At 35.1% G+C, this 25712-nt stretch overlaps 1 protein-coding gene across 1 annotated transcript in view; it reads right to left on the reverse strand.

Moving 5' to 3' along the window:
• The window catches only part of si:ch211-266k8.4, an 80129-nt gene that overhangs the window by 50971 nt on the left and 3446 nt on the right, over positions 1 to 25712 (reverse strand). Inside the window, exons 5-10 of the mRNA XM_682696.10 lie at positions 19617 to 19742; positions 19218 to 19341; positions 18939 to 19008; positions 15166 to 15280; positions 14898 to 15015; positions 6731 to 6843 (exon numbers count right to left, since the gene is read on the reverse strand). Of these exons, the coding sequence (XP_687788.6) occupies positions 6731 to 6843; positions 14898 to 15015; positions 15166 to 15280; positions 18939 to 19008; positions 19218 to 19341; positions 19617 to 19742 (666 nt within the window). The remainder of the gene's footprint in view (positions 1 to 6730; positions 6844 to 14897; positions 15016 to 15165; positions 15281 to 18938; positions 19009 to 19217; positions 19342 to 19616; positions 19743 to 25712) is intronic.

Genomic DNA, 25712 nt, shown 5'->3' on the forward strand with positions numbered 1-25712 from the left:
ATTATTCAGTGTTTTTTTATAACTTGTTTTACTCTGTAAATATATCAGTTAATGGGATAATCCATCCAAAAATATAAATTTAGTCAAGTGGTTCTAAACCTTTAGAAGATTCTTCATTCTATTGAACACAAAAGATGACATTTTGAAAAAAGCTAAAAACCTGTATCCATTGACTTCCATAGTAGAAAAAAACATACCATGGAAGCCAATGGTTACAGTTTTCAAGCTATCTTAAAAATATCTTCAACAGATAAAAAAAAAAAAAGTCAACTAGGTTTGGGACAAGTGAATGATGAACAATTGACAGAATTTTCAGTTTTGGATGAACTACCCCTTTAATCGACAGTTTTCGAGACTTTGCATTTCCTTTGTGTCCTCAGAGTTTGAAACCTTTGATGTTGAAATGTTGATGTTCAAAATTAATTGGTAATATAAATTACTTTATTAATTTACTGCTTTTTTATCAATCCATCCAGACAGACAGACAGACAGATATGGGGCATTCTAACAAAAATGTACATTATCTGTCCCTGAAATAAAAAACTAATTTCTATAAGTTGTTCTGTAAAGAAATATGTCATTTATTAGGTTCTCAGATTTTTGTTCTTAATTAAACAAACTTTAATTAACACTTTACAAATGTACAAACCCTGTCACTGTCTTACAGCTTTAATAGTTTTCTTATTCTGAAGACTGTCATTTAGAAAAAAAAGTAGCAGAAATAGCAAGTTTAAGTTGTTATTTTTCAAATTAACTTATTAAAAACATGAAATTATAAACAAATTCTATATATAAACACTAAAACTATATAATACAAATACATTTACAAGTTGAATTGTACGATTCTATGCTTGTTTTTGTATGATTTAAGTAAGACAAGCTTAAGTCAGACTCGGTCACATTTTTTTATGAGTGAAAATGTACGTTTCTGGTAGAATGCCCCATATAAATAAACACACAGCAGCGAACATAAACACACGGTGAACATACCCCAGAAGCACATTAAAATTTAAACTTCAAAGAAAAAATAAAAATTAAAAACAAAAAATAATAAACAATACATTTTAAACAAAAAGTTGTCCCAAAACACAATTTGGAAGTGGATATATATAGAAAACTAAAGTGCTTAATATGACACTGAACCAAAACACCTGTTCACATCATTTTCAAAAGGAAATGATTCCAGAAAATGCCTCCAGTAAATATTACATCAATATTTTGTAGTTTGCATGCATTGCACCTGCCCGAAAGCAGCTGAGTCACTGCAGCACAGACGGCAAGAAAAAAACAACACAGCGATGCATCATGGGGCTGAGAGAAAAAACAAAAAAACAGCCCAGCTCAGGAATCTGCCAACACACACCAGCAAAATACAATCCTGCTATCAGAGCAACAAACTCCTTTGATTTTGCACACCCACACAAGAGCCAATACAGTCATCAGCAGAGATTTATGTCACAGTATTCATGACAAATTCTTCAAGAATGACTTTCCAATAATTGGAAAAAAAACTGCATAGAACAGCGACTTTTTGTCAGATCTTAAAACTAGAACTGCACTTTTAAAAAAAATACTGACATAGTCAATAAAATCATTTAAAGTTTTTATCCTTTAGACATTATCACATCATGTCCTAATTACCATCATTTCGAGGTGACAGCAACAGACCCTTGTACTCAGAATTATGCAATTCTGTGGGGAAAAACACTAAATGATAAAACAAATGTCTATAAATGTGTGTTAGCCAGGTGGTACAGCGGTCATTAATACTAATAGGAGCTCCCAGAAAACTGCCAGTTTGCAAGATACGGGTTATCACAAGTATTTTGAGAACATTCATTTTTACAAGTCGGAATCTTCCAACTACAATATGACCTGAACTCAACAAATTGCTGGATGGACAGACGTACAGACTGATGGAGGAACTAAAATGATTGATAGATAAATAGATTCACCTATTATTCATGCATACGAGTATATATGACCCTTTAAAACTGTAAAAATTTCAGAATTGTTCGTTTTAATTGGCTAAGCATTGTTTTGCTTCAACCTATGTGACTAAAATCTTTTTAGATAGATAAATAGACGAATAGATAAACAAATTGATGGATGGATAAATTGTATAATGAAGGGATGGATGAACAGACGGATGGATGGTATAATGAAGGGATGGATGAATGGAGGGACAGATAGACAGATAGATGATTGTTACGGCTGTTGCCTGTTTGTGTTGTGCTTGCTTGTGTGTCATGACGTCACTCACTGTTTGTTTCCTAGAGTCCGCCCTTGTGCACCTGCGGCGAGTTGTGCTAATTGAATATTGGCTATAAATACAGACCAACACTGAGCAGAGAGAGAGTAGACTTCACAGCCAGTCATCAAGCTTCGTTTTCTTTAATTTACTGTTTTGTTTTCTTTAAGTCTTACTTTGATCGAATTTGTTAATTGCTGGGTTGTTTAGTCTTTGGTTAGTGTTGTATATTTGTTGGAGAACGCAAGTTATTAATTCTTTATTCATTCTTATTTAGTTGTGATACACGATTTGTTTGATTGTTTTGGTTGTAATAAATTTATTAATTTAGACAATTTAGTTCATGTGTCCTCTTTATGTTTCGTTCCCTTTATGAATTCATTATTTTGTGCTGATAAAAAAGGGTTTGTAACAATGATAGACAGATAAATCACAGTACATTAGCATTAGAGTCTTTTAATAAAATATTTTAAAGTTTTAAAAGTTAACCAAAACAGAAAAATTCAGCAAATACTGTGGTTATGTAAAATATTACTACTATTTAATAGAATCGTTTTGGATTTAAATATATTTGAAAACATCAGTTGCTATTCTTATATAATACATCAAAAAACAATCGTTCAAATAATGATTTGCTGCTCACAAAACATTTGTCATTATTAAGCATACACGGAATCTGCGCACACAGCATTCCGCAGATTTTTAGCCCATCATTAATTCTGTTTATTTACTTGAATAAATCTAAGTTTATTCAGTTTTTAAATTAATTACAGTAATATTGACTAATATGAAAATGTTCATCTGATTTATGTACAATGCAGTTTGTACAGTAATATGTTGTGTCTTTTAGTAGAGATATTATATGAGAGACTTACTTTGTTTACCAAATAAAGTGAATCTAATTGGATTTGCTTTTTAAACATTAAATTGAAGTAAAAAAGATTTTTTTTTTCACATATTAATGTTTTAGTTATGATGCTCCCAAAATAATTCAGCAGAAATCAGCAGATTTTTACCAAAATTTTCCGCAGAAATAGCAGAAAATGTCCACAGATTCCGTCTGACCCTAGTCATTATTATTAGAATTATCGCAGAAACAGTTTGCTTCATAATATTTTTATGGAACAAACTTTTTTTTGAATTATGAATAAATAATGTAAAGTTCAAAAGAGCAGCATTTATTCAAAATAGTTTTTTATTAATTGATTAATAAAATAAAGTCTCACTGACCTCAAACTTCTCAACTTCTTACGTGACACTGCAAAAGCAAACCAAGTATCGTTTTATCTAACATAAACTCTGTATTATTTAACAATTAAATGTTCCTCATAATCCAAAAATGGAGCAATTAACAGCAAATCTGATGACCTCATCATAATCCTTGTTGACTAAAACAATCTTCAAGCACCTTCCGGCAGGTATGAGGTCACAGACAGGTGTGCTGAAAACCCAATAAACATGCAACCTGCTTAAAGCAGCAGACCACTAAAAAACTCTTCAGTCAACAGTAAGTCAGCAGTGGTGTTTTCTGTGGTTTCCTGACATCCAGGTGTTTCTTCAGCGGAGGCGCAGTGAATCAGCTCTCATTACCTTGTTAAAAGGGCACAGAGAGGCTGATGGCCCCCCCGGATGACTCACTATGAGTCACAGTCCTTTGGATGACAGATTCATACAGTAAAAACCACTGTGGGGCCTTTCAATTATAGCAGGGCCCCCCAAAACAGGGCTACGGCACGCAGAGAGCATGCCTCAAGGAATCTGTCTATCGCTCAAAGCCCATGAGTCATAGAGAAGTGGCCGTTGACTGCAATTCTATCAAACCTGCGTTAATGCTATTGCATACAAGTTTACTGTGGTCTATAAACTCCTTAGTGGTCAATGTAAGTCTATAAGGGTTTCAACTGTAAGTCAAATGTAAATTACATTATTTTATTGACTAGAGAGCTGAACCTTCATGATCTATCCACTTTATTTTTTATATTGCATTAGTGGTCATTGCAATTTAAATGTGCCCAATCTCATTAGTTTTCATTCATTTTCCTTCATTCCTTCATTTTCTTTTTGGCTTTGTCCCTTAATTATTCTGGGATCGCCACAGCAAAATGAACTGCTGCATTAGCGCATGTTTTTTGGACTTGTGGAGAAACCGGAGCACCCAGAGGTAACCCACGCAAACACGGGGAGAACATGCAAACTCCGAACAAAAATGCCAACTGACCCAGCCAGGGTTCGAACCAGCGACCTTCTTGCTGTGAGGCAATTGTGCTACCCACTGCACCACCGTGCTGCCGCTTTCATTCATAAAAATCTTTTTTTTTGATGACGTCTTGACTTGTTTTAGTTGTATTGATATTGTTTTAATATGTTTGATTGCCAGATGACTATCTTAAAGGATTAAAATGGCATGGAATAACCATAACAATAGCAAAACATTTGAAACAATGTGAGAAAAAAACATGACAGACCAAAAAAAAAGGTCAAATATATTTATTTTTAGTAATTAATTAATGCCATATCAGTAGCATTTTCAACATTCATGGTAACATAATAAATAATATGGTCTATAAAGGAGTTGTGATAAGGTGCTTTTTTGGCACGTTTCTATTTTGAAGAACTGAAATAGACCTCGCCATTGACCAACTAAAAGCTGGTCTAAAATCCAGCAATGAGCATGTTTGTTGGTAAGCATTTGAGTTCAAATGTTTACACGTTACTTAACACGCACAGGATGTGCAGCAATACACATATCTCTACATATGAAAAAAAAAGGATTACAATTTAGAAATAGTTTTGAAACAAATCTTTGTGCTTAACAAACAAAATTAAATATGTGGAGTAATGGATGTCTTCAGTGGAGTGCGTTCCTTATCCTAAAAAGTAACGCAGTAAAGAGTAGAAGAAAAGAGAAAGCAAAGAGGCCAACTGGAGGAGACTCATTCTTTTTCCTCATGTTGCAGAAGGTTTGGTTAACTGTTTTTTGGCTAGTGAGGTGTTCTTCCACTTATAAAGTCCACAATGTACATAGCAAATGTGCCATGGCACGACACAACTGATGCTTAAAAGGAATGGGAGATGAGACTCTCAATGGTTTAATGCACGTTATGCTCAAAACACACCCATAACTCATAAAGAGAATAAGCACAACCCTCTTAGTGGTAAAAATAAAACTGCAAGATTAAAATAAAAATTACTTTATGCGGTTGGAAAAGCCATAATGTAGTCAGAATTCAAAAAGTTCCTATTACTATCTATTTTTCAATGGGGTATATGCCGAAGCATGCAAATAGGACTTTTAATTTGCCATTAACCTGGGTTAAGCGCTTCCGGCGAATTGAATGCCAATGCAAAATCTGGTGCGTTTAAGGTCTGTTTCTTTAAAAATCAGCGATCTCCACTAGCTGATATCCGATTTAAAGTGGGTCTCAGATTGTACAAGAAGCACTGCATTAAATTATATTTTCCCCGTCATATCTTTATAATATGAGCATTTATTTTACCCCAGTATATTTAATGGAGCTTCTGCGTTAGCCTGCCAATTCTGACGGGCGCGTGCGAGTAAACAGCTTTTAGTCTCGTTTAACGCTTGAGCAACTAAATAAATGCTAAAGTTTATTTAACTGAATGTATTTTAATGACATTACAACATCGATGCTGTATAAGGAACCGTATAAAATGGGAAAAAGTTCACAATAACAGGTCACCGGAAGTGTATCAGCATGGGAACAGCACTAGCTCGGCATATACCCTATTCTGTGGCAAATAATACAAAAAAACAATTGAAATAAAAAAGCTATTTATTCGAGAAACCAATACATAAAATTAAGATTTGCTTCATTTACTTCAGTTTTGTTAAATGCATTCAAACTAAAAATTTCTTTCTAGGTTTATAAACATTAATGGATCACTAAATAACTGACAGCCTGAAAAAGACTTCAATTGCAATCGCTTGTTTAGCTTATACAAGCTATTAGCATTCACAAACACCAAAGGCCCCATCACTACACAGCATCTCCATCACTACACAACATCTCCATTCACCTGAGCCTGTTGTTACTGAACTCAAAGACATCTTCAAGTCCGAGCACACTTAACAGTGCGCTTTGTACGCCCTCCCCAGGCGCCAACGTGAGATAGCGCTGACATTTTGTCTCCAAAAAGCCTCACTTACAGGCTCATCCAGTCAAAAAGCATCCCACGGGGAGGCAGATGAGCGCAGAGATTAAGTCTCTATCAGCCCATTACACTTGACCCTTAGTCCTGAACCCAGAGTCTTGCTTACAGCACCTTAGACTTTTGCAGAGGCTCATGGGAAGACATACTGTACTGGAGGTGGGCTCATATGTACACTAAACAAACAAGCGGGACAAAAGACGAGGTCTTATGTAAGCCAGACTGGAATTTGTGCGCATGTTTTGGATGGCGAGAACAAGCGTGTTCATTGTGGGATGTTTGACTGTGGGATTGTGGGTATGAGTTTACCTTCGTCCTGTGTGCTGTCCAATTCCTCCAATACCAGGCTGTTCATGCAGTTGATTTCCCACTCCTGAAGGTCTGTGCTCCAGAGCGCTGGGATCAGCACACGATGGTGACAGCTGGACACCATACCATTAAATATAGACAAAACATTCAAATTAGTTTGACAAACATGTAGTACAAAACTACATTCGTACCCTTTCGAATTTAGTGGCTAATTTGTATGAATTGGGATGATATCATTTGTGCAATTTTGTATGATTTACTTATCCCAAATGACGGTTTAAATGCGGGGTTTGGTGCCACGCCTCCTTTTTAAAATCATATATTTTCGTAGAACTAAACTCACAGGAATTAGTCACTTTACTCACAAACTGTAAAATAGTTCCGCTTTTTCATCAGATCAGGCTGGTTATTGCGGTAAAGGGGGGGAGTGGGGGAATGGGGGAGTACTTAGAAAATTATTTAATGCTTTTTTTATAACCCATTATTTATGGTTTTATTTATTTAACATTGCTTTAGGATAATAGTAAAATAGTGCACTTATAATCTTTAAAATACTTATATAAATATAACCTTCACAGAATCTAAACCTAACAACCTAAACACAAATTATATACAGATATTATAAATAATATAGTGTAACCTTTTACTGTCTATGTACTGTCTGATAATAATAAATTAAACAACTCAATATAGTGAATGTTAATAATAGTGCAGGGCAAATATTAATTCAACAAAATAAAAGTTTTTGACAATTTATCTGTGTGTTATATTTATTTATTATCCATATGTGATACACTCGCACATAAAAGCAAAACTATTTTGTTACATAGACATTTAAAAATATATATAATCTGTATCACATACATATTTATTTTATATTTAAATATAAATAAATAAAAATTCTCAAATATATGTATGCATGTGTATATTTATACAGGTATATACAAAATAAATATACACAGTATACACACATAGTTTAAGTCAAAACAGACTTTTATTTTATGCAATTAATCGTGATTCATTTTTCGCCCCGCACTAGTAAATAAGTACCGTATCATATTGAATAATTTCATATCATTTTTTTAATGCCATGTCAGCTTCGTTGCAAAAGGTCTTCCAAAACAACAACAAATATAATAAATAAAACTAAATTCAAACAAACAAGTTACTTACATCAAAATATTTCTATAAATATGTTTTACAAGTATAGTCAATTTTATACTGTGTAAATACATTTCATCATAATAATCAAATGTAATAGCACAACTTTTTAGATTTACATAGTTGTAGATTTGTGACACTTTATAGTGTCACTTTTCTCAAAATAACATTTGTATAGTTTACAAAGTAAAATGCAGGGTTTCTGCAGGTTTCACCAAGTTAAATAAAAGACTTAAGACACTTTTAAAACTATTATAATTAAAATTTTAGACTTATACAAGGCTAAATGCTGATAATTTTTTTAAATATCCCAGTTAGAAAATATTTTTCCTTAATACAATAACAGAATATTTTCCCTTAATACAATAATAGACACTTTGTTTTATTATAATTTTTTTTCTCAAATATATCCATTCACAAACCCTAAAAACCTTACCAAGAATAGTACAAAACATGGTTGTCAATTACTGCAGTCTACAATAATAATAATTTAATAATAAAACAATTTAGGTCAGGTCAGTATCCTCTGCAGTAAATAAATGGAGAACTTTTAAGCATGTCACTGTAAGGAAACGTTTTAAAATGTTACTGTAAGGGAAAGTAATTAAATGCTATTTTTAAGTCTTATTGAGATGGATTGTTGATGATTGTATGGCTGCTAAGGGCCAGATTGGGCAGCTACACACGAACAAAAGAAAATTCTGAACATTTCAGTAGATTCAAGACTTTTTAAAGCCTAAAATTTAGCTTTTGAGATTTAGGACAAAAAAGTTGATTTAGGACATTTTACTTATATAGTAAATAATATCTGGACAATTTACTTTAAAATCGCAATGACAATTCCTTAATTGTATAATATAATATTTGTAATTACAAATAATATAAGCATAAATAATTATACATTTTAAAAAGTACACTATTTAAATCATCATATTATAAAAACTTGACACTGGCCAAAAAGGAAGGCCTTTTTTATAAATGGTTTTGTAACATTATTGCATGCTTTAATCAATTTGGACAAAAATTTGTTTTAAGCCGCAGCCAGCGAACTAGAAATGATAACGTCACAGATTTAAAAAAGAAAAAGCCACTCAATCTCTTCTTTCTCTTACTATTAAAAGCCAACAGTGTCCCTGTGCCTGCCTGTGTTTAACGTCACTGTGAGTTACGTAAGCCCTGAAGTGGCCTTGTCAGTAAAAAAAAAAAAAAGCGCACACAAATGGTCTGTCAAGGCTTTTTAGTGGGCAACACATCAACAGGACTGAATGGCAAGAGGAGCGGGTGAGTTTTGTCCCTCTTCTGAAGGACTGGCATTGTCTAACCGCATCACAGTGGACAGTAAAGAGCCAGACTGAGCTGACGTCAAACTGTGGCTCCCTGATTTAAAGATTACATAAGAACAACTCCACATGAAATGCAGAAATTAAACTGCAGATTCAGTCATGCTGGCTGGAGAAAAAAAAATAAACAAAACAAAAAAAAACATTACTTGTGATTGAAAGAAATGTCAAGTTTACAATGGTTAGAGTTTTGTTTATTTCTAAAAGATTTGTGTAAAATAATGTTAAAGTTTAAACATATATGATAGTTTTTCATCAAAATTATTAAATACTATTCAAATAAAACAAATTGCACAATTACAATGTTAAAGAGGTTATTTCTTCACGTTTTTCAAAGATTTTGGAAGTCTTCAAAGGTTGAAAAACCTTATTTTACTTGATCTCTGTATGATTTGGTAAAATAATTTTGGTTTTAAAAATTACTGACAATTTGTCACAGCAGGTGGAAATACTGACTAATAGTTTACATTTTGCAAAGGTTTAAAACTCTTTTTGGGCTAATAATTCTGACTTCAACTGTATATATGAAGAGTTCAGATGCAAAAACCTTGTTAGTGCAATATAAAATTTTCTTCTAAAATAAGCATTTTTCATAGGCTCCCATGTTTTGATAAGGTAATTTCACTTATGGCAAAGGATAGATAATCACTTTAAGCATGAAATAACTAAATATAAACATAAGAGGTTAATAAAGTTATATAATAGTGTGTGCATGTGTGTGTGTGTGTGTGTGTGTGTGTGTGTGTATATATATATATATATATATATATATATATATATATATATATATATATATATATATATATATTAGCGCTGTCAAAATTACACGTTAAAGCATGCTATTAATTTGAAATAATTAACACGTTAAAAAAAATTTACGCAATTAACGCAGTTTTTTTTTTTCCTGTTGTGGCCAGGGCAGACGCTGGGCAGTTTACCGCCGTTTCGACGTACTTTTGGGGCCGGGCTGATCATCTTCTTATGATCTGATCGGCCCATAAAACACTTAGCAGACTGTCATGTCTTTCTGCCTCAATAATTGATGGTGCTGTGTGAGCTGTCACGCTCTGAAAGTAAGATGTTTATTTTCCAGACAGAGCGCCTGTGTGACATAATCTGCAGCCCATTAGTTCATTTCTTTATTGACATTGGGCTGACCCAATCACAATCTTCCATGTTGGGCTCTGTGTAACGTAGGTGTGTATTCGTCAAAATAGCCGAGAGTCACGCCTGTTTCTCACACGCGAGTTCGCGCTGCGGGAGAGCAGGCTTTTGCGTCTGCACTCTGCAGAGGGGCACACATCAATATATTCCTGTCTATTCTATCTAGTTACCTATCTGTCCATATACATATACTTTTTAAACTTTTAATCTGCACCAAGGCCGCAGCAACTTCCTCCTATAATGCTGTTTCCTTAACTTGCAAGTCTTTATTTTACAAATGACAAAGAATGTTCGCATGCACAGATTTTCAACAGTTTATTATTATTATTATAATTTTCCATATCTGCAATGACTGTATTTTGGCTTTTTTTTGCAGTCCACTTAGAATCCAATATGGAAATCAATGTTTTCCTTATTGGCATTGATTGTTTTGAAATTCAAATGTCATTAACATGCCTTTGTTTTATTTCTGTAATAAATATGGCTGTCAAGCCAGGATCTTGATGGTTTATTGTGGGTATGTTGTTTACATAAAGAAATCTGTGTTACAAGTGAACAAAAATTCTAATAATGAATTATATTTTGAATTTAAACAGTATTTGTCTTGCGTTTACATTCATTTTACACTCGAATAGACAAAATTACAAGTTTTAGTCTTTTAAATACGATTAATCGCGATTACTTTTTTTTAGAAGTGCGATTAATTAGTTAATTTTTTTTAATCGATTGACAGCACTAATATATATATATATATATATATGCTTCTCTATTTCAAAATATTTACTATATTAATGATGTCCTCATTTATTACATTTTAAATCAGGTATTTTTTTATTTTAATACGTTTTCTTAAAAAGTTGATGCGTTTATGGGCTTGTTTTTTTAATGCCCAAGTATTAGATGTTCTGGTCTCCAACTTCACTTGGACGTTTTAGGGGCCGATCACACTGCTTTTCAGTTCTGAAAACATAATTTTGATGACTTTATAAAAGAGCAGTGTGCTGTGTTTTGTATGTTGCTAGGCACCCACTGTATCAATACTCTTGGTGTTAAGAGTGTGTGACGTTGAGAAGAGTTGCAAAAAAACTAGTTGCCGATTGAAAACCATTTAAATCGGCAGCTCTCTATACAAAAGAAGGCACTCTGTGTGATTAGGGGCTATGACGGGTTTCAGAAACTTAAAGAGATAGATCACATAAAAATTCAAATGTCCTCACTCTAAATGTTTATAAATTCATTTCTTCTGTTAAACAAACCAAGACATTTGGAAAAATGTCAGTCAAAATCAGGGAGTGGGTGTTTTCTTTTTGTTTTTTTACAAAATTCTTTAATATTTTTGTATTGTGTTTAACAGAAGAAACTCAACCAGTTTTAAAGTAAGTCAGTAAATGATGGCAGAATTTGAATTATGGGTGAACAATCCTATCAAATACTGTTATAAACCATCTTAAGTTGTATTCTTGAATTCATTTTAAGAGTTAAGGCAAAACTACTTGTTTTTCTTTTGGCCGCTTTGTTTTCTTCCGCTTCACTCTTTGGCCTCTTAAGGCAAGAGCTTGGTTCTCAGACGGCTCATTTCTCTGCCCAGCAAAATCCTGATACTGTGAATCAGAGCGGGGCATTTAGGCTTGACCTTGTCGGCAGTGCCGTGGTGCCAGGCGAGCAACGTGAACCCGTTCCCTGATGTGTAGGAGCTTTGTGCTGACTGCCATCTGCATGTCAATGCCAAATATCCCCTTTGAAACCGGCAAATGGCTTCGTTTGCCCTTATAATCCTGTAAAGTGGCTGACAAAGCGCATGGGCAGAAGCGTCTCTTGCCAAGCCACAACAAATATCGATTTTGAATGTGAACTGAAAACCATTCGCAAACACGAGTGTTATTTGTGCATAAGCGTATAAAAGGAATCTGGTTTGCATTCAGTCAAAGGATTCTTTACACAGAGTATTGTATATACAGCGGCCTTAGAAACTATTTAACAACTTGACAATATAGCCTGGCTTTATATATCTGAGTTCAGCTCGAGTAATTCAAGTGGAACTCATGGGCAAATCACCATAGCAACTGTTACATCAGCACATAAACATATCAGTCATCAAATCCCATACATTTATGTTTGAAGTCTGTCGACAGAAAAGCATTAATGTTTCCTCATATGTAAATAAAAGTTTAGCAAATTTATTTTTATACTGCATATTATGTTTCATTCCATCTTTAAGCATGCAAAAATCTAGTTTAACTTGTTTAAACATATAAAATCATGCAAAAATAAAATGGAGAAACTGAGAATATTTTTAAGACAGCTGACTTTATTTTTTGCAAAAAAAAAAAAAAATTAAAAAAAAAAAAATAATAAAAATATATATATATATATATATATATATATATATATATATATATATATATATATATATATATATATATATACATACATACATACATACATACATACACACACACACACACACACACGCACACATCAGAGGTTTAGATACACTTTTAGGCAACACAATACCCATGTTTTGTTCAATACTTTAAGAAACCTAGTTTTGGTAGAATAATTCTGATTTTCAATCAATTACAACATTTATCAAACATTTACTGAACTGCTATTCTGATCAGCCATTATTTTCTGAAATCATAATGTTTAAATGACAAGAAATGTGGAAGAAATCAGACCGTAAAAAAAACAGCAGCATTTTACTTGAACCCATACCTACATTTTAAGTGGTCTCTTAAAGAGCCCCCATTTTGGGTTTTTGAAAATGACCTCATGCAGTGTGTAACACAGCTCTAAGTAAAGTGAAATATCCAGCTAAGGCTTGAATCTGAAAATTGCATCGTGTTTAAAACTATCGATTCATCTATAAAAGGGTCAACTCATAGTGGTTCGAATGAATCGTCTCTGCATTAAGTCTTTAGCCATGCTGGTGTGACGACGATAGAGAAATCAAGCCCCGCCCATTTGCTGCCCCGCAGACCTAAGAAAATTGAACCCCCCGGCCCCACCCACAAATACTGTAAAAAGAAAAGAAAGAAGACACTGTAGCAGATCCCGGCTGAATCATGTCGTGAAAAAATTAGTTATTTTCCCTACCCGAAGATGAGGCTGTGAAGAGTCAGTGTTTGAAGTTTATCTTTACAAAAATACCTCAGCATTATAGCCCCAGCCCGTGCTGTGTTCCAGTCATTTTTTCAATTACAACGGGGAATTTATTGACCGTTTGTAAAAGGGAGAATCAGAAAAGACTATATAGCACTTTGAAGAGCTTGACAGGAACTTCACAAGGCACAGTTTATGGATCAGTTTCTTCCTTCATTTTATATGTGTAAGTATAATAAAAATGGTTGCCTCCTTGTTTTCTCTAGCTTGCAACTTATGTATTTAATTGTGTTTTGTTAATTGTACCCACTTGTATTATATCTGCGTAACTTTTTATATTCTCATATCGTGTGTAAAAACACGCTGAAAATGGGACGTGTGCCACTTTGTTTGTGAGCTCGTGTTCCATTGCCGTTTGACGTTGCTATGGCCACCGTCAGCTGTTCCTACACATGTGCGGCAAAATAGTTCAGCTTTTGCTACTGTGTGAATTAATACCGAATGTGTGTCGTTGTTTTCAACTTAAAGTTAAGAATAGAGCAATATACTGGTGTTTATCTGCATTGCTTTAATACACTCCTGCATTGGGCTCACAATCTGCAATCTGACTACTTCAAAATTGTTGATTAGCCGGGTTGAGCATTTCTCTGTCTCGTGCTGAAAGCAGTCGACCAATCACAACCGACAGGGTCATCGGACCAATCAGCGCAGATTAGTATCACGCTAAGGAGGGGTTTGGGAACAAATGAATCACTGAACGAATCATATGAGAGTTCATGGGATAATTAGGTAAAAAAAGCCACATTATAAGACAATGAAAGGGTTTTAGACCTTGCATACATGTTAGACCCCTAAAAACTAAAATATGACCCCTTTTAAATGCATGATAGGGGCTTTTTAAAATTGTTTTATCATAGCACATATAGAAAGTAAATATAAAAACAAATTATTTATCAAAACTACTAAATTGATATTTTTGTTTTCTATTATCTTAATCCATCATATTGTACTGTAAAAGTCAGTGGAGATACAAAATTGTCAAAATTCAGTGCATGTGCACGTGGTACATGTTGGATGATAGGTTAATAAATAATAAATAAATGAACAAACATTGAATTTATTGAAATCCATATCTATTAAATCCTTTAAATTAAAAATTAAAAACTACCAAATGTTATGTAAACTTAAGCAAACCTCAAAACAAATGTCCGTTTTTTATATTTTAGCTGATATTTTTGTGATGCCAGTATTCCCCTGTAACATTTTAATGATTAAATTTTAATGTAACATTTTTAACAATTAATGATTTATGATTGTTTACCTAAAAGCAAAATGTTTACACTGACTATCAGTTATAGCTCATTAACATGAAAATGATCATTTAATATCAGGGCACTCACATGTCTATAGGCACTCGCAGTAGAAGAGGTAAAACTGTGGCCTCCTCAGTCATAATCATAATACGAGACTCCAGAAGCAGAATAATGGTGAGCCCGGTGCGAAATACAGCCTGCAATCCTGCAAAAAAACACCAAGATTTAACCAGATCGCGTTCAGAAAAACCTGTTTGGAAACGGCACTAAAATTGCACACTTTGATAAGTAAATATGCCAGCTAGACACTTGAGATGGTATTTTTGTAGCACAAACAAGAAAAAGGGGTTAATACCATGCAGCATTATAAGATCCCAGATGGCCAACACTGAGTCCCAGCACGGCAGAGAGGTGAAGAGAGTGAGAAACCACTGCATGATGAAATGCACACAAGACACCCCGAGAGTCTCCTAAACAACAACACACTGCTGTCAATGTCTGATACCCAGGATTTGTCTTTAAAAACAGGTCATATTTATTATGCAAACATGAAAAAAAATTATAAACTGCAAAAAAGCATACACACATATCCAAATCTAAATGTGTTGCATTAGATTTATGAGCACTTGAGTAATTGTCACAGATGGCACAATCCAAAAACTTAATCAAAAAATCAAAAGTGTCCAGAAATGAGCTTAATTATAGAAGCATGCTTTTTAAAACTGCGTTGGTTAATTAAAGCTAGAATTGAATTTTAAAATGACCAATTTATGCCGCTGTGTATAAGGATATAACCGCCGGTATCAGAAGGTTTCAATAACATGTTTGCCAGTACAAACTGAAAACATCCTAGAATTTGAATTGCAATCATGGTGATCACTTTCTTCATTTAAGTTTACTTCATTTACTTTAAAATCTTTCATATATTAAACAATCCTCAGAGATGTCCAAAATGGATCAAAAAAATCTTTTGAAATGCATCAGAAACAAAGGTTTTCACCAGTGGCATTGCTAGATCTATTTATTAGGCCACAGGTCTCAGTAAAAACTTGCTGTTCCCCAATAAAAGCTTTAATTTACTTTAGTGTATAATTTAACAGTGATAATCCCAGAATAAATTTTTTATATATTTCCTATCTATATGTATTTTTATATATATATATATATATATATATATATATATATATATATATATATATGTGTGTGTGTGTGTGTGTGTGTGTGTGTGTGTATATACATACTTACAGGAGGGCCTGTGTCCTAGTAGAGGGTTATGTCTAGCAAAACCCCTGGTTTTCACACGGACACTGTCATTGTAAAACAATTAGAACTGTTTGTCCGAGTAAGCAACAGTAATAAAAAGGGAGAGGTCAGGGTTTACTTATAGGCCAAACCAAAAAAAATAAATTAATTAATAAAAAAAAATAAACAACTTAAATAATTATTAAAAACAAACACACACACACACACACACACACACACACACACACACACACACACACACACACACACACACACACACACACATAGGACTTGGCACATGAACGAATAAAAGTTTGTAACAGCAAAAGTGTGAATTTAAGGCCCCTTCAAAATGCAGTTCTTTTCATTCACGCATGAGGGCAAACAGAAGTTAGAAAAGGTTGAGTGATACATATATGGAGTAGGCTGGGTCTTAAATGTGTCAAGAGGTCATGCTGTTGCAAGTACCATTAAACACAAAAACGACGGCTGCTGAGAGAGAGAAGAGTTTCATAAACATCTGTCAAACAGCCATCTCCATGAAAAGCGGCACCATAGTGTGTCATATCTTCACATTGTTTTCTATTTGCCATGGTCAGACACTGAATCATGCCACCGGTGTCTGCAAACCCATAGAGAAGATGTGGCGTGAAGATGTGGACTTTTTCGCCAAGTGTGTGACCCCCTCAGACTCTTTAAAATCTTTCTGCAACTGATTGTACAGATGTGTATGCATCTGTACCAGCTATTGCTACTCGACACTCCAGTGTATTCAAATGGCTAGTAATGCTCTTTTGGATGTTGCCCTCGAATTGGGGTAATTGTCAAGGACCAATGGTGGCTTAATTGTGTTTTGGGGCCAAAACAAACGCAAAAAGAACTGTTTCAGTCTAAATTTGTTAGAAATTATGCCATTTCAGTTCTTTCTTTGATATTGTTTGAAGTATAAAAGGGCCTTAATAACATATATTTTTTTAATATAATGATGTATTCCGCTAAGTAGTTGCACTTTGCTCAGTTTGTGAGTTAGCAGCATCATCTTTTCTCCTGTTCTGCTGTCTAGTAGCTCAGCTTTTAGACAGCTGCGCTGACTCAACACACTGCAAGAAGAAAATCCCATAAGAGTTCACCAAACAGCACAAATGCTCCGAGGAGGCAGACAGACACCACTAAAAAAAAACAGGGGAGCTCATTTGAAAGCCCTCAGGAGGAGGTATTTATGACACAATGACAAATCTATGAGGGACGGTAAATGCGAAACGGATCTCAAGAGAAAAACAGTGATCTATACAAACACTAGTGGGCTGAGACATTTAAAGCACAGTGTGTTATGTAGCAGGTACTCATTTTTTATCAGTGGAGACCTTCAAGATCTAGGTTTTTAGAAACTAAGGGAAAAAGAAGGTTCTGTTGCTATAAAAGTGTGTTGGGATGTGGGTCCTGATTAGGATGTGAGCCAGCAATGATATTCATAAACACAGATACAAGTATAAATCACAGTATATTTTAGAGGTATTATGTAATTATGTCTGTGTAAATGTAGCTAGACATACATACATGTGTGTGTGTGTGTGTATATGTACCCTACCTGACACCTATCCTGTCACCTATCCAAAATTTAGGAACAACAAATAATAACTTGACCTTTCCTTGATCATTTGGTAGCACAAATGGCTTATATAAAAGACATACCTCTAGATAACGCTTATTTTACCAAAATAAAATATGATCATGCCTTGATTTTTAAGTATTTAATTAGGACAGTAAAGTCTGTCTTTTCTTAGACAATTCTTCTCACAGAACAGAAATGATGTGCAATATAGAATATGCAGTCATGGTGCAGTGGAAACAGAATTAACATTGTGTATGACTCCCATGAGCTTGGAGGACTGCATCTGTACATCTCTGCAATGACTCAAATAACTTATTAATAAAGTCATCTGGGATGGCAAAGAAAGCGTTCTTGCAGGACTCCCAGAGTTCACAAAGGTTATTTGGATTCATATTCAGTTGCTCCATATTACCTCAGACATGCTTAATAATGTTCATTTCTGGTGACTGAGCTGGCCAATCCTGGAGCACCTTGATCTTCTTTGCTTTCAGGAACTTTGATGGGGAGGCTGAAGCATGAGAAGGAGCGTTATTCTGATGAAGATTTTGCCCTCTAATGTGGTGTATTATGTACGTAATGGGCAGCACAAATGTCATGTTACCTCAGGCTGTTGATGTTGCCATCCACACTGCAGATCTTTCAACACACCCATACTGAATGTAAACCCAAACCATGATTTATCCTTCATCGAATGTGATCTACATGTGACCTTCATCTAATGTGAGAATCTTGGATTTATGCGGGTTCCAATAGGTCTTCTGCAGTATTTGTGATGATTGGGATGCAGTTCAACAGATGATTCATCTGAAAGATCTACCTTCTGCCACTTTTCCAAATTATTATTTGTTGCTTTTTGAACTAGGATCGACGACAAGATGGTTTTCAGGTAGTGTATGTATGTATTTCCCAGTGTTGGGTTGCGGCTAAAAGGGCATCCGCAGTGCAAAACATATAATGAAAAAGTTGGCGGTTCAATCTGCTGTGGCGACCCCTGATTAATGAAAGGACTAAGCCAAAAAGGGAACTATATATATATATATATATATATATATATATATATATATATATATATATATATATATATATATATAGTAACATTCATATATGATAATAAAAAAAATAGCATACAAATACTGCATCTACAAAATATGAATAAAAAGGACATTTTCTATCAAATATTTTGTGATTAAGTTTTTGCTTTTGTTTTGTTTGTTTTTAATAAAAGTGCTCAAATCATTCTTTTAGCAAATATTCATATAGTTCATAATTCTCACCAAGTGCTGGAAGAGCAGGGGTTTCCTGTGCTTCAGGAGCTGGTGAAAAACCAACGCTTGATGCTGAATCCTGAAATAAAATAAATTAATCAAGAGATACAATGTTTAACTAGGTAAATTGAATGAAAACAAGACTATTCAAGCAATAAATTACTGGAAGTCAAATTATTAGTCAAATATTTACACTATATACATGATTACTAACTTAAGCAGATTTCCCAACTGATGCTTACACAAAATAAAGAATAACTATTTTTGCTGTACAGTTGAAGCTCTCACTTTTTCATGGATGAATCAAAAAGCTCTGAGAGATATTTGGGCTTCTCCAACAGAGCAACCAGAGCCCAGAAAGCCTCTTCTTCAGACAAGATCATCAGGAGCACAGCAGCTATATAGGACATCCCTGAGCAGAAAGAACAATCCTTAAGGCATCACATGCTTTCATTATGGCCTGAATGTCAAGGACAAACTAACAAAATTAGCTCCTTAGGAAAAAAAAAGGCAAACAATATTATGACCATGTCATACAATAAGTAGCAAGATGGAACTTGACTGCCCTCTGGAGACTGAATAATCAGTATGCAGTGAACTCTAATATGCCACAAGAGAACACTCGCTAAGTTCAAAATTTGAGTAATGCCAGTGACCTCATTTGAAGAAGCACAGACCGTTCATTACCCTGTACGTATCCAATCAGAGGATTATATCTGGCGAAGGCAGAAAGAACTCTGAAGAGCTTGGCCTGGCCCTCGATGGCTTCTGGACGGTCTCCCATCAGAGTCCGATGTGTTGGAAAAGACCTTTCTATATGAGCAAATAAGAGATTGTAAATAACTGACACTATATACAATGCTAAGGTGATAAAAAATAAAACATCTGATGGTAAAATTGCTGTTTGTAGGTTTTTGACTTCTCAAAAGCATAAAAACATCAAAATATCATTGCAGATTTTTAAGAAACTTACTAATGCCTAGTTCACACTAGAGGATTTTAAGCCTGATTTGAGCCCGATTTGGAAGTTAACGAGCTCGCCGACAGATCGGGCTGTGATCGGGAGGAAATCTGCGGGTGCTCGGCGCTCTTTATGTGTGAACTACTGAGCAACGCATCAACGAGGCTCGCTGACGCGTCGCCGACACCTCGCAGACGGAAATCCAACATTCAGCATGCTAAATATTCCAGAGCAGTCGGCCGACTCAACCCCACGTGTGGTCAGATGTAGTGACGAGCAACAGCCAATAAGAGAGCATATCAGCATGAGCTGAATGCCTGTGTGTTCAGGAGCTCAGCAGAAACATCTGTGATTGGTCAGAATGGGCATCAGTGCACTCGCTTCATTCTGCGTTAGCACAGACATGAGAGTAGAATATATTAACAGTGGAACTAGAATTGTGTAACTATTAGAATTACCATACTGCTCATTCTGACCGTTCTCATATAAAACGCCATATTGTCACAACATATTTACATTCAAAGCTATTATTGAGATATTAAAATTAAGCTTTGAATGTCTGGCATCATATGACACCATTACCCTAAAAATATAATATTTTTTTGGTAATACAGCCTATAAATATGTAGTTAAGATACTAAAACACTTAAAGGTCTTGGCTTTCATTTTCACTTTCAAACAGGAGCTATTTAACAGCACAGAATATGCTGTTTTGAAAGATATCTGAAGTAAATTGATGTTTTTGCCATCAGAAAGTTTTGTTTATGTTAGCAGGAAGTTTCCAGGCAAGAAAATGCACACATATTTAAAGTCACAGTGAAAAGAATCAAATATGCATGCAGTCATTTTGACCAATATGGTAATTTAAGGCAGAAATGCTCAGTTCTTTACTGTTTTGTAATAAAAAAATAACAATATCAGAAAGAAATACACTGATAGTTAGAAAACGGCAGGGTGTTATAAATATGTAAGTTTTATTTCAAAGAGTTATAAAATTACAAAAATTAAAAACTCTCTGTGTATCTATCCACTCAAACCTTGCAGATGAGTGATTAATCCGCTCATAAATCAGCTGATTTGACGATGTTTTTAAATGCTTTCTCCAAAGCTTGAAAAGCTGTCAGTGATGCAATCAGCACACAAGCAGCCAATAGTGTTCAGCTTTTTTCTGACGACTCCTCCCTCAAATTTTCATTGGCTGTGGTTTGGTAGCTTGAATGAGCTGATGGGGAATGAGATGTTGTCAGATCATGTAGTGTGTGACCCCCCTCTTGTGGATCGTTCACGGAGTGTTGCGTAGTGTGAACACCACAGAGATTAAAAGACACAAAGTCAAGTCATGTAGTGTGAACAGCACAGCGATCTGCTGATGTTTAAAATCCTGTAGTGTGAACTAGGCTTAAGTGAACATACTTGATTATCTAAAAAAAACAAAAAAAACAATGCTTAAGTCAGATATTCTCTGTTGCGTTCTGTGTCAGAAAGTCTGTCTTTGTTTTGTTCTTTGTAACCCCACCCACTGCCAGCTTAGCCAATTATTTTACATTTACATTTAGTCATTTAGCAGACGCTTTTATCCAAAGCGACTTACAAATGAGGACAAGTAAGCAACTTACACAACTATAAGAGCAACAATGAATAAGTGCTATAGGCAAGTTTCAGGTCTGTAAAGTCTAAGAAGGAAAGTATTAGTACTTTTTTTTTTGTTACAGTTAGTGTGATATCCAGAGAGGCAATTGCAGATTAGGAAGTGAAGTGGAGACTAAATAGTTGAGTTTTTAGTCGTTTCTTGAAAGTAGCGGGTGACTGCTGTTCTGATGCAGTTAGGGAGTTCATTCCACCAACCAGGCAGATTGAGCGTTTGCGAAAGTGATTTCTTCCCTCTTTGGGATGGAACCACGAGGCGACGTTTATTCACAGAACGCAAGTTTCTGGAGGGCACATAGATCTGCAGAAGTGAGAGCAGATAAGAAGGAGCAAGGCCAGAAGTCGCTTTGTAGGCAAACATCAGAGCTTTGAATTTGATGCGAGCAGCAACTGGCAGCCAGTGCAAACGGATGAGCAGCGGAGTGACATGTGCTCGTTTGGGTTCATTGAAGACCACTCGTGCTGCTGCATTCTGGAGCAGCTGAAGAGGCTTGATAGTTAGCTGGAAGCCCAGCTAGTAGAGAGTTGCAGTAATCCAGTTTGGAGAGAACAAGAGCTTGAACAAGGAGTTAAGCTGCATGTTCAGATAAGAAGGGTCGGATCTTTCTGATGTTATAGAGTGCGAATCTGCACGATCAAGCAGTTCTAGAAATGTGGTCAGAGAAGTTTAGTTGGTCATCAATCGTTACTCCAAGGCTTTTCACCATTTTGGATGCAGTAATGGTTGCCCCATCCATCTGGATTAAAAAGATATGGTGTAGAGTCGGGTTGGCAGAAACTACAAGCATTTCCGTTTTTGCGAGGTTAAGCTGAAGATGATGAAAATTATATTTTAGCACCCTGAAAATATTGGTCTTGGAAAAGGGCAGCTTATTTTACATCAGACCTGAATGAGAACCCCGGAGGACAGCAGCGGCTACGGAAATCAAAAAAGCAGATTCAAAGATATACAAAATAAACTTGTGGTTGGTTTTAAATTTGCAAGCAATACAAATATTACAAATGTAAAAATTAGTGGTTTCGTCAATCTGGCATCCTGTGTGTGCGTTAAGTCTAAGGTGCGTAAAGTCCTATCAAATATTTCCAATTTAGACTGCCCAAGTCAACCACTGGGTGTCATATTTTAGCACCTTTCAGATTTTTAAAGGAACAGTTCATGAACATATTTTTCCTTTAACTGATCTAAACATGCTTGAAATTATTTCCTCTATTAAAACGCAAAAGATGATATTTTGATTGAAGAATGTTAAATATTGGTAACAATTGACTTACATAGCAATTGTTTTCCTATAACGAAAGTCAATGGTATCCAATTTACAAGATATCTTATTTTAAGGTTCAGCAGAAAATGGAAACATGAAGGTTTGTTACCACTTGAGAATAAAATGTAAAAATTATGAGTAAATTTTAATTTTGGGGTTAATTAATTTATTTAAGAACAAAGTTGCCTTTATTGAAATATTTCTTGTTTATGTACCTCAAAGTGTTCCAGCGATGTCATGGACAATGATTTGTAGTAAACAATCAGAGTTTGAATATGTGTGTAAATATGCAATAAAGGGCAAAAGTGTTCATGCAGCGCCCTCGTGTGGTTGGCAGGACATTGACCCTCAAATCTGTGCCAAACTAGCTTTCTCCTAAAAGCCAAAAAAAAATTGCATTTCTTTATTTGAAATTTAAAGGAGTCAGCTAATTTACCAGTAAAAAAAGTCTAAAAATAAATATCCGCATTACTAAACACACTTTTCATTTCATAAATTATTAGCCAAAATGTTCCACACATGCTAATCGACCAACTCATGCAATATGCATGCATACAAGTGTTATCTTGATATTTTTGTGAAATGATTATAGTTCGTATTTTTCATTATTTTTTATACTTAATTTTTATTTAAATTTGAATAAATTTGTTGTAGAATTTGTGTTATTTATTAGTTAAAACTATGCATAGCTTAAACAAAAAATAAAGATATTTACATAGTTTCTATAGTTAGTTGTTTAAGCACAAGCAACTAATTTAAACTAATTTCTGCATTCTGTATCATATTCATATCTATCTATCTGTGTGTGTGTGTGTGTATAAACATACACGTACATACACACACATGTATACATATTATCTAATAAATATCTACATTTCCAGAGGATTTCTACAAATCCAGATGATTTCTCTGATTTAAATTTTATTAATGTACTAAAACTAACATAAAAGAACGGAATTAACCTTTTTTTTTTGGTAGCACCGGTGCTCCTAACTTCAAAAATGTAGGTGCAGCAGACAAAATTTAGTCGCACCCACCAAAAATTATGAACAGTTACTACACGTTTAATATTAATAGATTCTAAATTAACACTCTACTCACCACTAACAAATAAACAAAACTCTACATGCGCTCCCGGCCCTGCACACACTGATTGAGGTGAATGAGATGAACTGAATTAACAATAATCACTGTGCTGTTCTCACAGGTGCTGTCTGATATTGCATAGATGATATTATAACTTATTATAAGTTACCTTAATAGCAGTAATGGTCTTTTCTGCAATATCAGTTTCATCTTAGTGAATGCATGCGATGGTGGAGGCGGTATCAGTGCCACAACTGACAGCATCGTGATGATTAAATGAAGGATTAAATAACGTTAGAACTTCTCGTGCTTAAAATGTGTAGATTCAGTGGCAAACTGTTACCTGAAAACTCTGTCCCACCGGCTTTACGGTAAATGCTTTAGTCATAGCAGACTTTAACCACTGGAAGTCTTTTATCCACTCTACGAAAAGTGTAAATGCTGGATTGACATTCAGCACGATCACTAATCAGATGTGTCATAAGTTGTAACTCTAGCTGGTTTCTAAAACTAAATCTGCCAGTGTTGTTTTCATCCTCTCGTATCCAGACCTTTACATTTTTCACGGCTGTAGCTCCCTGTCATCGGAACTGAGTGATTCACAGCTAATATGAACCAATGGATTTGCATTCTGTTTTAGCGCATTGGGCCAATAAGAAGAGCCTGAAGGCGGGGCAAGCATTGCAGGCTTTTTTTGTACTTAATCCCTTTTATCTTTTTAGATTTTAGTCTAAATCATTCGGTACGAATCGTTCGCACCGAACCGAAAGTCTCAGACCGAACGGTTCAATACGAATATGCGTATCGTTACACCCTTAATATATATATAATTTCCTGTCGTGGCTGACATGTGTTCAGGAAAGGCGCGTGCATAGAGGCGACCTAGGCGGCCTTGGACAGCGGAATAGTGAGCGAACCCACTGGTCTTCAGTTTCATCCGCTACAAACACCCTATTACCTTGTTACTTTCTTTTTCACATTCGGGTTGAGGGCAGTGTGAATGCCGTTTGCCTAGAGTGCCAGTTCAGCTTGCTCAGGCCCTGTGCATGTTTAACGTGCAAAAAAATTTGGATAACACCAAGGACGCGCTTTTAGAAGGACAGATTTAGTATAAAACAATGAATGTCACACCACCAAGCTATTCTGCATTTTCGCAAGTGTTTCATGGGTCATTACGGGCGTTTCATTTTTAATCTTTAGACTTTAACTGCAGTTCAGCAGTTCACTCTCATTCAGCAGATTTTCATTCAGGATGTTTTAATGGAATTTGGCATTTCATGGCGATTGGAAAGAAAAACCTCAGCATTTCGGGCCTCACCTGATCCTTTGAGGTAATCAAAAATCGCTGCTTACATGGAAGACTCTTAATCAGTATTATCCTAATCATAAAAGCAAAGTAATGATGTCCATGTAAATGTACTGTAGTGAAAGTGGCAGATGAAGTTGCAAGCTGTCAAAGACAGCCCTATTCTCTGCCTTTAAAGGGCCATGAAACCCCCTCGTTTCAGCAGGGTGTTTTCACACCTCTACTTTGGAAAAAGTCAGAAAAGTGGGCGTGTCCAGCTCTGTTTAGGGGGTAGTGTCGAAGGAACTAAAGTGGGATGGTGTGGGAGTGTCTATTTGGGCACGCGCGAGTTTCAGTCAAAATACACACAGGAGAAAGTGATGGTGTTTAACCTACAAGGACATCTGTAGTGGAATTATTTGCCAAATTATTAAATGTTGGACTTTAACTGCAGTTTGGCTCTTTCATTCAGGGAATTCATTCATGCCCCTCGCGACAAACGCGATATTTGATTCGAGGATCTGCTCTAATCGTGTATTTTT

Source organism: Danio rerio, chromosome 25, assembly GCF_049306965.1.
Source record: "Danio rerio strain Tuebingen ecotype United States chromosome 25, GRCz12tu, whole genome shotgun sequence".
Lineage (NCBI taxonomy): Eukaryota > Metazoa > Chordata > Actinopteri > Cypriniformes > Danionidae > Danio > Danio rerio.